The following is an 11305-nucleotide window of genomic DNA, read 5'->3' on the forward strand; positions in this document are numbered from 1 at the left end:
TGCTTTCTTTTCTACTCTTCATTCTCCTTATTTCTTGTAGTTTTATAGCAAAGAGTCTATTTTATGATGGTATATAGATTGAAGCAATTTGAATGGGAATCACATGACTTTTGATTTTACCAACAAAAAAAAATTGGTGTGCGTGTGTGTTACGACTTTTGAGTACTAAAATTTAACTTTACTACTCTTTTGACAAAAAGGAAAAAGAAAAAGAAAAAATTTTCCTAATTCCCACTACCGTTTGTCGTGCATGGGGTTGGTGGTCCGTTGACGAATGGGACCTGCACACTTATTAACGCTCATGCTCAGTCACTGCACAATATCTAACACATTAAAGCCAATAAGCTCAACCACCAAACGCTTAGATCGACTGGTTGGAGGTCGTTCTAGTTTAACCAAGGTCAGGGGTTCGATTCTGCTTAAGAACGTAGCAGCATTTACAGTAGGCAAGCTTGCCCTTGGAGTCCCACAAAGTGCCGCTCCCAATTAGTTTGAGCCCATTGATATGTTTAGAAGATAGCCTTGGCTCACGATATTAGGGGAAGAAATAAAAACAAAACAAAAAACAAAAAAAGAAGCCAATAAGCTCAAAATAAGTTTCTTCTCTGGGCTTCTATTGGAATGCACGTTCAGGGAGCTTATTGCAGACAAGCTACATTGGGTTTAAGCCCTTCCAAATAGGAGCAATATCTTCAATTGGACTTCTATCCAAAATAAGCTGCTTTTCGCCCATTTTAAGCCATATCTATAACTAATTGTTTAGTAACACCTGAGATTATCAAAACATTCAAAACATTTTGTTGAAAACTTAAACGACAAATTGACTTCTAAAATTCTTCCTGGAAGATCGCAGGCATAATTCTGTGAGTAACAGGGTATGCTAATGTTTCATTGTAGGGGGTGTATATTAGTTTACTTGGCAATTAGTACAACTTAACAATGAGATTGGCCTAACCTTGTTTTGGGTGCAATGAGATAGGCCGAACGAGAAGAACACCGAGGCATTCGATGCATGATGGGCTCAGAATTTAGATGGTGGAGGGCAATTCAACTTACTCATATAAGAGATTATTTTTAAATATCTTTGAATCAATGCGTGTGTGAATACACAAGTCCTTTAAAACTACGTATAAACCCCAGACTGAAACCAATGTTGGCTCAACAAAGTATGTGATAAAAAAAATATAAAAACAAAAAATAATATAGATATTACATCTTTTTTTACAATGTCATTTCATAAAATATAAATATTAATTGCATATTAATTTATTAGTTGATATAGAGTACAGCAATGAAAAATCTTGCTGTTAATTGAGGTACCCTACAGAAATCACATAATGTAATTAGATTTTGTTGACATACTTTTAGAATGGTATGAGCATTGTCCGAAATATTTTTGTTACATATGGAGCCTGTACAAACATTGAATAAATTTCAAACAAAACAAAATTTATTGCCACAATTCTTTTTGAATTATAGAAGTAAACACTAGTGACTTGAGATTACCTCCTACTCACGGCAGAACTTCCATATCACTGGGTTATAGGGCTATTGGCTATGGCTGCAATTCTAATTCTAGTGATCTCCATCCTCATCGTTTTGCCCCTATTCAGAACATAAACTCCCAGAACATAATTATCCTCATCTTTAAGAATCATTCGTTGGGAACCTGCTAGTTCAGTAGTTCGCCAATAGCATGATGTGAAGGCCAATAGAAATGAGCGAAAGAACAGTAGAAGATGGAGAACAAACATCTATAATCCGAGAATGAAAAAGCGTCCACAACTAATTCCTAACAATAAATACACATTGGTCAAGAGATATAACAAGCTCTAGCAGTAATCATGTACTCTCCAACATATCCAGCCAAGCGCAGCAGCTCTCTAATTTTTCGTTGTTTTGAGGACTTCAAAATAGAATTTCCCGTATGAAGTAGATTATCGAAATATGAGTAAATTTAGCCCGTAAAATAAGAAGCAGTTTTCCAATCGATAGAAGAAGGTAAACATCAGGAAAACCTCAGCCGTTGATTGAAGAAGGTAATATCATTTTCCAAATCCAGTAGCAACTCTCTTGCCCCTCCGGTTTTCGATCTTCTCAGGGCTTGGAAGTCCAGTCTCAACTTCGTACTTACTTTCTAAGGCCTGTGATAAATTAAACAAAAGCCATTAACCTTTTTTTTCCTAAAGCTGGGCTATTTTGTCCTGCATAGACATGGTAACTCTTCATTCAGTTAAAAAGACTAGAAATAAACATCTTGAATCTAGGACTATTAGAATTTGCCTGACTAATTAGTTCAACTCAGACAGCAACTGTAAAAGATTTATTTTTCTCCCTCCCAATGGAAAGTCACCAGTGATCATGCATGTAAAGAGAGAAGGAAAAAACATATGGTTCCAGTTGAAGTTTGAAATTGCAATTTCAGATTTACTGATCAATGTAAAGGATTATCAGACCCAAATGGTAGAGCATGTGACTTTTCAATAGAGTTACAATTGCCATAACTACCTAAACAAACCATATAAGCCACATATGTTTAATTGCAAAGTCCTCTGAGATAAGAAACGGGTTTGAATTTGATTAAGGAAAATTCTCTTGGAATGGAATGACAAAGAATGGTTTGTTCTTCCAAACCTGTAGTTGAGCACGGATGCTATCAAGAACTTCTTCAGTCATTCTCTCAAAGAACAGAACTCCCTGTAAACACGAAACATACAACACATAGATCAACAACATGTACTGACACGGAAATTATTCAAGATTAAGAAATCTTATTAGCACAAAATACCTTAGACATACATGACAGAGAACAAAATCATCATTTAAAAGCTGTAATGCTTGAATTAATTATTAAGGTTGAAAAACAGACCTGTAGATGGTCAAATTCATGCAGGAACACCCGTGCAGGAAGCCCTGAGAAACTGACTGAGAACCTTTTTCCATTGACATCACGCGCATCAATCTTCACAGATTCTGGTCTCTGGAGCACAAAAAGGAGATTATCTTAGGCAGGAACAAGAATAAATAACCCATGAAAAAATCATAGTGGGCATGGTCATCAATTAAATGACACAGGGCGTATGTCCCTTTTACAGAGCATATATTGAAAAACCCATCACAAGTCTAACATAAAGCCCCATGACAGAAAGCAAATGGAAAAGGAACAGTTTATGTTTTCCTACCTGTACGTCACCATAAATCCCTGGGAAAGAGAGGCAACCCTCATTAAAAAGTGAAAGTTTCTTTGAGTATTTGCTAATTCTTGGATTAATAAGAGCAATTTCCTCTCCTTCACCACGTACACCCTCTGGATTGAACACCATAAGTTGTACATTGACTCCTACTTGGGGTGCTGAGAGTCCAATACCATCAGTTCTGTGGTAAAGGAAAGCAATCAACATTAATATCGAGATTTAATATATTCACAAGGGCGGACGCACGTTCAACGCTCCCTCCGGTTTCCTTTTTTCCCACATCCACATGCACAGTATTGATTCGTAGAATATTAATTTAAATAGAAAATAAAACAAAATAACCGCCAACAATTACGAGGCTCACTTGTACATTACGTCGAACATTTCGTCGACAAGCTTCTTCAGATTATCATCAAAGGTATCGATGCGCTTATTTCTTATCCTCAATCTTGGGTCTGGATATTTCACAACTTGCAAGGGAGCCTCGAACTGAAGATCGCCAGCTAAAGAAATCAGCAGAGTTCATCCAATTAGTGCCTCCAAATACCAAGGCGAGTTCATACGAAAGCATGTTTATGGGATTTGCCAGTTAGCTTACGAGAAGCGACTTCGTCTTCTTTAGGTGAAAACCCTCTTTTGGCCATCGCTTGACGAGGAATCACGGAAGGTCTTGCGTGGTACACGGAAGAGAAAGTACGGCGAAAGATGGAAGAATCGTTGAAACGATTTAGAATGGTGAGATAAGCAGACCGTCGATTAAGAGCAGGAAGAAGAAAATGTGCTGAGAAGAGCCTAGTAACCCCCCCAACATCCATGGCCACAGAGCACGAGAGGCGCATTCTGCCCAACACGTAAGAAGGGATAACACTTTAATCTATTTTGACTTCATTTTGGACTACAAAATTTAAAATTCTCCCCTTCCCTAATTTTATTTTCCCGACGGTTTGTATAATTTAATCAATTTTCTACCATTTTTAAATTAGTATATCCTGCTAATTTTTTAACTAAGGTGAACTTTGGTACACATATATAGGGTGGGTTTGAATCAGAATTTTATTTCATCTTACTTTTACAAACATAAATTACAATGAAAATTAGTTAATATAATGTGATTTATGTTTGGATAGACTTTTATAATAAAGTGAGTTTGACAAATTAAAACTTGCTGGACGTGTTTAGATTAGCGATGGGAAAAGTTACGGCTTTTTTATCCAGACACGACAAACAGTAAAAATATTTACTCAGATGCTATAAGATCAAAAATATTTACTCAGATACTACACTTGAAATCGTTCAGACAGTGAACGAGTTTAAATTTGTACAGAAGTTGTTCAGGCCAAAAATGACTTTAGTGGGACCCACATCCAAAATATGAAAGTTGTTCTTGGTCTGAACAACTTCAGTGAGACCCACATCACAAAATGGAAGTTGTTCTTGGTCTGAACAACTTCAATGGGACCCACTATTTGTCTTACACTCCATGCGTTTTCAGCTTTCATATTTTGACCAGACTATTTCTGCCTTTTGCGTGTAGCTTTCATATTTTGACCAGACTATTTCTGCCTTTTCCAACCACACACAAAGTGTTTCTTCCTTCCCCAAATATTCCCATCAATATAGAGTAGTCATTCAACGTCTCTCACACGTGAATACTTTGTTTTTGCATGTGAGTATATAGTATGAATTCTATTTATATAAGGTATTCGCCATTCCCACTCATTAGAAGGCTTCTCTTCACTTCTCACATTCTTCTTTCTCTATATGTAAGGCATTCCCGTGAAGTAGGTAAATACGTTTTATCTCAACTTCAATTCTTCATACAATTCAATTCTTCTTTCTCTATATATAAGGCATTTCGCTTGAAGAATTGAATTTTATCTGCGGGTCCTTCAGTTCTTCTTTCTCTTTCCACAATTTCACGTGAAGTTGGTGGTATGTGTGGCCTTGCAAATATTGCATACATTTTATCTCAACTTGAGGCTTAATTTTTCTTCTGATTAATGTACATTCTCTTGATTATTTTTTTTTAAAATTTTGATATGTATTTTGCTAAATGATGGATAAGAATTTTATATTTAGTCATTTTTACATGTTGAGTTTGTTTTAATTAAAAAAATGTAGACATATAATTAATTGTCATATAAAATAAATTACAGTTTACTTTTTTATAATCTGATTAAATATATATCTTTTTTTTTAGTAGATAGTGTTTGAGTAAATATGTAGTCAAATTAAATATGTATTTAGTTAGATAATATTTGGTTGTGAGCATGGTAATCAAACTTCTCCTATGCCAGTCAATACGTCATGAAAAATACTTGAATATTTAAAGAAAAATTGATGGAATAATATTCCCCACTCATAAAATTTTAATATACAATGATAAAATTATTTTTGTTAAAATTACGTTAAATTTATATCAAAGCATGCGTAGAAGACAGTTAAATTATTTAACTATAAAAACCTTTAAAATATTGAAAATCCAAATCAGTGGTCCAAGTTATAATTTTTATTAAATTTATAATTATTTTATTATTTGATTATGCATAGTGACTTCATGTATGAATTTCATAAATTCGAGTTTACATACCTGTCACGAGTTTACTTAAACTCATGAGTTTGACAACCCTGGTTGTGAGCTTAGTCTAGTCTTGTATCTAGCCAATGAAAGCTAGCACTAAATGGTGTCAAAATTTTCCTAATAAAAAGAGTACTGATGGTGGGGTTAATAATAATGAAAGAAAGGAGTTTTTTTTTTTTTGGAAAAATTAGAGAGGAGGACCTAGAGAAAGCAATATTTATTAAAGAGGATCTTAAAAATTATAATTATTTAGGCAGACCAAATAATAAACTATAAATTTAAAAAAATCACTCAACAGTAATAGCTAATTGTTTCGTCATATTAAGTAATTATAATTTTTAAATAACTAGTGTGAAATAGTTATTAACATTTATTTTTGTTTTCAATCATAAGAATGTTTTTTTGGAGTCACTTAAACGGTACCTAATATAAAATTACACAAGTACATTTATTATAAGCTTATTATTATTTAATGTAAATTTACCTTTATGTGTTAACTAAAGTATATATCTCATCAAAAGCATTTATTCGCAATATAGAAATTAGAGGTTGAAAGGAATATAATTATTCGTTAATAATATAGATAAATTAAAATTGAACATTTGAAGTATGAAGTGGGACCAGAGAAAAATGAAGCAGAGGCAATTTTTTTGAATAAGAAATATTTTCAAATTAATTTATTTAATCAAATATTTATCTAATTTAGTCATTAAAAATATCCAATAATGGAACATAAGTTAGAAAAAATTTAGGAATGTAGTTGTGGGAGAATTTAATGTTTTTAAATATATTTAATCCTTCTAAATATTTATAGTTTTTAAGATCCTTTTTATAATAAAACAGAAGTAATGATTTTAGCTAATTTTTTAATAATATTTAATTATAATATTTTTTTTCAATAAAATGGAATGAATAGAAAATTATTTATTTAATATATTTGAAATATGTAATTTATATTATTAATTTTATATTGATATATTAGAATTTATAATAAAATTTTAATATGTAACGTTTATTTTTAATTGAAATTACTTTTTAAGTTATTCTAAATATTTTTTATGATTGATGTTCCACAGTCGTTGTTGATTAAAAGATATTACAGGTTACTATCTTACTTAAAAATGTAAATAAGTTTCTTAATAAATAGCCTAATTTTTGTAACTATAAATAAATGATTATTCTACTACTTTATTTTAAAAAATATATACATAATTGAATTAAAAAATAATGATATTATGGAGTTAATTTAGTTTTGCAATTCATTTTTGTTTAATTAATAATTATACTGTATTATTTAGGAAGCAGAATGGATCATAGAAAAGAGTTTGTGTATATTTGCAAATGGACGAATTTTTAATGGCCCGGTTGATGCAACATTTGAGTGTGATAGAGCGAAAGTAGTGAAAGTTGATCCAAATATTACATTGGATAGATTGAAGGAAGTTATTGGACGAAAACTACAACTTCCTCCCAATGAAATTGTGACAAATCTAGTGTACAGATATCCTACGTGCATAAATCCACCACAATACCAAGCATGCAATCTAGAAGATGATTCGGATGTACAACAAATGTGGCAAGTGAACCGTCGATTCTCAACTCAGTTAACATGTGCAGAGTTGTATGCCAATATAAGTGACTTGGAAGATGTTGGTCATATTGAATCACAACTAATGACAAAAATGCTGAAATACTCTTCCATCAAGTAGCAATCAGCTGAACATTATAGAAGAAGAATCCATGTTTAGCGATCAGATGGAAAATCTTCACCCATTTGAACTTCCCCAAGATGGTATCAACAATGGGCTATCTTGCTCTGTTCCTCAAATGGAAGATACTATGGATGAATTTGAGGAAGAAGATCAATATGATTCTTATTTAAATATTGGTGATGGGAATGATCATGATGACAATGATGAGCATGACGAGATCAACCAGGATAATGAGCTAGCATCTGCTTTCTTCTCGCATATTAACGTTGAGTCAGCTATGGCTCCTGAGTTCAGTGAATTAGAAGAAATTCCACCTTTCAGTCAAAATGAAGAGTTACATATCGGAAAGATGTTTAGCAATGTTCGTGTTTTGAGACGTGCGGTCAAGTTATACTCTGTTCGAGTTCATCACACATTCAAGGTCTATTATTCATGTAACAAGTATGAAGAATATCGATGCATTAACTATGGTGAAAGCTGTAATTGGAGAGTAAGAGCTTGTAAGAAGGAAAACAAAAACATTTGGCAAATTACAAAATATGGGGGGCCCACACATGCTTAAGCACATCACTAACTCAAGACCATCCAAAGTTTGATGCTGATGTTATATCATCTTGTATCACAGCAATGGTAACTGATACGCCAGATGTGAAAGTATCTCAAATTATAGAGAGGATGCAATCCATGTTTGGTTATATAGTGTCATATAAGAAGGCTTGGAATGCAAAACAATTAGCCATTACCGTTGCTTTTGGGAATTGGGAGATCTCATATTCCTTACTCCCAAGGTAGTTGGCCGCAGTACAACACTTCATGCCTGGATCATACGTACAATTTTCAAATAAACAGTGCTCTCAAGTCAATGCGAATGGGGAACCAATTGAAATGTTTCGCCGTGTGTTTTGGGCATTCAAGCCATGCATTGATGCCTTTCCACATTTGAAGCCCATTATACAAGTTGATGGAACATTTTTATATGGAAAGTATAAGGGCACATTACTAATGGCTATATCACAAGATGGTGACAGAAATATTGTGCCGCTTGCATTTGCGGTAGTTGAAGGGGAGACAAGATCAGCTTGGACATGGTTCTTATGCCATGTGCATCATTGTATTGTAAAAGATAGAATAGAAATTTGTTTAATTTCAGACAGACATCGTTCAATTTTGGCTGCAGTTTCTGATCCTCAACATGGATGGCAGCCACCACATGCACATCATGTTTTTTGTCTACGTCATGTGGCCTCTAACCTTCACAAAGCACATGGAACAAATTGGCTAAAAGAGAAATTTATAAATATTGGTGAGATTTCTTGTGTTTTTTAATGATATAATAACTTTATAATTTTATGATTATTTTTAACAAGTTAATAATTACTTGTAGGGTATGCGTATGAACGTCATGTTGTTGACCAACAATTAGCAGAGATAGTATTGCAACATGCATCTACTGCTAGATGGATTGGAGCCATCCCCAAAGAAAAATGGTCACGTGCATATGACGTTGAAGGTCGACGTTATGGACACATGACAACTAACCTTGCAAAGTGTATGAATGGTGTATTCAAAGGTGTTCGAAGTCTACCCATAACTGGTTTAGTTAAAGCGACCATGTATAGAGTTAACAACTATTTTGTAAAGCGTGCCTAATAAGTTCATGCATAAATTGCAACTGGTCAAGTGTTTTTTGAGACACTAACAAAGAAGTTAGACATAGTAACACAAGGTGCATCTAGATGTGTTGTTCGAGAGTTTGATAGAATATCAATATCATTTGAGGTTATGGAGCCATACAATATTCAACTTCGTCAATTTCGTCGTTGTTGTAAGGTTAACTTGATTGATAGAAAATGTGATTGTGGAGAATTTCAAGCAGAAAAGTTTCCATGTATGCATGCTGTTGCAGCTTGCTCACAAGTAGGCATTAACCATTTGCAATATGTTGATCCTGTTTTTAGGTTGGAAACCATGCAAATGGCTTACAGTAACAACTTTCATCCAATAGGAGATGAGACTTACTGGCCGCAAATTGATTGCCCTACTCTAATACCTGATCCATCAATGATTAGAGATAAAGGCCGTCCTCGTTCAAGTCGCATACGTAATGAGATGGATTGGACCACACCCAACCCACCCAACAAATGTGGATTATGTAGACAAATTGGTCATAATTGCTCTACTTGTCCTCAAAGTGTGGCATCCAGACAATAAATTATGTATTTTGCTTATGTAAAAAGAAAATTATACATATGAAGATGAAATGTAAATGGTTTTTGTAATTTTTTATATTATGTGAATATTTATTTGTTATGTTGTGTTTAGATATTTGAAAATGGCACAATATCCAGAAGAAGTCATTAACCCTGGTCAAGAGGATAACTCACTTCTGTACTTACAAACTAACATATTTCGCAACAAGTTTGGAATGAAAATATAAGTAATCTCTCTTAACTACTACTTATTAATTCTATGCTTTAATACTAAATTTTTTTAAAAAATTTTCTCTATAGGTTTCTCGAATCCTACACACTAGACGAGTCATGCATGCTAATCGAATGATTAAGCCACCCAATCAGATACTTGAATATCTTAGATTAGCTGGATTTTATGGTGTTGCGAGGGTAGGGCAATTTGATTACGACCGGAGTTTGGTCTCAGCCCTTGTTGAGAGGTGGCGTCCTGAGACTCACACATTTCATACTACACGTGGAGAGTGCACGATAACATTAGAGGATGTTGCTATACAGTTAGGCCTTCTTTGTGTAGGAATGCCTGTCATTGGGAAAACTGACTTTAATTGGCAAGATGTTTGTGAATGGCTTCTAGGGGTTAGACCACCTGCAGATAGAATACTTGGACAACGACTACTTATGAATTGGTTGGAAGAGCACTTTAATCACTTACCTGATGATGCAGACGATGTACAAGTTCAACAATTTACTCGTGCATATATTCTCAGGTTGATTGGAGGATATCTCATGCCAGATAGATCGTGTACTAGGGTGTATTTGATTTACCTTCCACTACTTTATAATCTGAAAGAAGTTGGAAATTTTAGTTGGGGTTCAGCAGTTTTAGCTCACCTATATAGAGAATTATGTAATGCTACTAATCCAACTGAAGATGGGATTGGAGGGTGCTTATCATTATTACATTTATGGGCATGGGATCGTTTTCCTACGCTAGCACCACAACAACCTGTATCTCCAGATCCACAGTCTAATATCTACCCTCTCTTACCTCTTTTGGGTTTCAGGTATGCCAAAATCACACAACAAATATTTCATATGTACTTATTATTGAAATTTTACAAATTTTAACACTACTTTTTTGGGTTGTTGATAATGCTAGATGGAAAAATGTAAGACAAAATCCTCGTCCAAGTGTCACATCCTTACGCCAATATAGGAGTCTTCTTGATAGAATGACTGATGATGACATAATTTGGCAGCCATATGAATCTTCTGAAGTGCGCCAATTGATTCCAGAATACTGCTTGGCAACACTGAAATTTGGCTTGCTTCAGTTCCTCTAATATGTTTTCATATTATAGAATGACATCACCCTGATCGTGTACTAAGGCAATTCGATCGTCAACAACCTATTCCTGTCATGCCTGTTCATTTAGGAAATTACCATACAATACAACTACGTGGCAGAATAAGCACAAATTGGACTGAAGAATACTCAAACTTCATTGAAACATGGAATAGATGGCCACATGCTGTTGTTGATGCTCCTCTGGCACTGGGTGAACTTGATCGAACATCTGAGTACATGCAATGGTATTGGAGACATACAAGACGATGGATCCAACG

General features: G+C 34.1%; 2 protein-coding genes across 3 annotated transcripts; one reads left to right on the top strand and one right to left on the bottom strand.

Annotated features, from left to right (window-relative positions):
- Positions 1-1428: 1428 nt before the first annotated feature.
- LOC114760541 (peptide deformylase 1B, chloroplastic/mitochondrial-like) lies at positions 1429-4017 on the bottom strand. Of its 2 annotated transcripts, XM_028949797.1 has the most exons (7): positions 3793-4017; positions 3559-3697; positions 3183-3375; positions 2870-2980; positions 2635-2697; positions 2019-2144; positions 1429-1923 (listed from the first exon to the last, which is right to left on the bottom strand). In XM_028949797.1, the coding sequence occupies exons 1-6, from the start codon at positions 4007-4009 to the stop codon at positions 2046-2048; spliced, it is 822 nt and encodes a 273-aa protein (XP_028805630.1). In that variant the 5' UTR covers positions 4010-4017; the 3' UTR covers positions 1429-1923; positions 2019-2045. The 2 variants fall into 2 exon arrangements, with proteins under 2 accessions (XP_028805630.1, XP_028805629.1); XM_028949796.1 differs by having other exon boundaries at positions 1429-2144.
- A 6010-nt stretch (positions 4018-10027) lies between these two features.
- Positions 10028-11022, top strand: LOC114760536 (serine/threonine-protein phosphatase 7 long form homolog). Its single transcript, XM_028949793.1, has 2 exons — positions 10028-10743; positions 10839-11022. The coding sequence occupies exons 1-2, from the start codon at positions 10028-10030 to the stop codon at positions 11020-11022; spliced, it is 900 nt and encodes a 299-aa protein (XP_028805626.1).
- Positions 11023-11305: the final 283 nt, after the last annotated feature.

The sequence above is a fragment of the Neltuma alba genome, unplaced genomic scaffold (assembly GCF_004799145.2).
Source record: "Neltuma alba isolate B1F8T4 unplaced genomic scaffold, ASM479914v2 tig00010986_pilon, whole genome shotgun sequence".
Lineage (NCBI taxonomy): Eukaryota > Viridiplantae > Streptophyta > Magnoliopsida > Fabales > Fabaceae > Neltuma > Neltuma alba.

What these genes read in the sequence shown, in the direction of transcription:
- LOC114760541 (XM_028949797.1), bottom strand. Translation starts at nt 4,009, where the DNA reads ATGGATGTTGGGGGGGTTACTAGGCTCTTCTCAGCACATTTTCTTCTT. An exon ending in AGAAGACGAAGTCGCTTCTC is followed by an intron (nt 3,698 to 3,792) that starts GTAAGCTAACTG and finishes TGATTTCTTTAG; the next exon opens with CTGGCGATCTTCAGTTCGAG. An exon ending in GCATCCGTGCTCAACTACAG is followed by an intron (nt 2,145 to 2,634) that starts GTTTGGAAGAAC and finishes AATTTATCACAG; the next exon opens with GCCTTAGAAAGTAAGTACGA.
- LOC114760536 (XM_028949793.1), top strand. Translation starts at nt 10,028, where the DNA reads ATGCATGCTAATCGAATGATTAAGCCACCCAATCAGATACTTGAATAT. An exon ending in TTACCTCTTTTGGGTTTCAG is followed by an intron (nt 10,744 to 10,838) that starts GTATGCCAAAAT and finishes TGATAATGCTAG; the next exon opens with ATGGAAAAATGTAAGACAAA.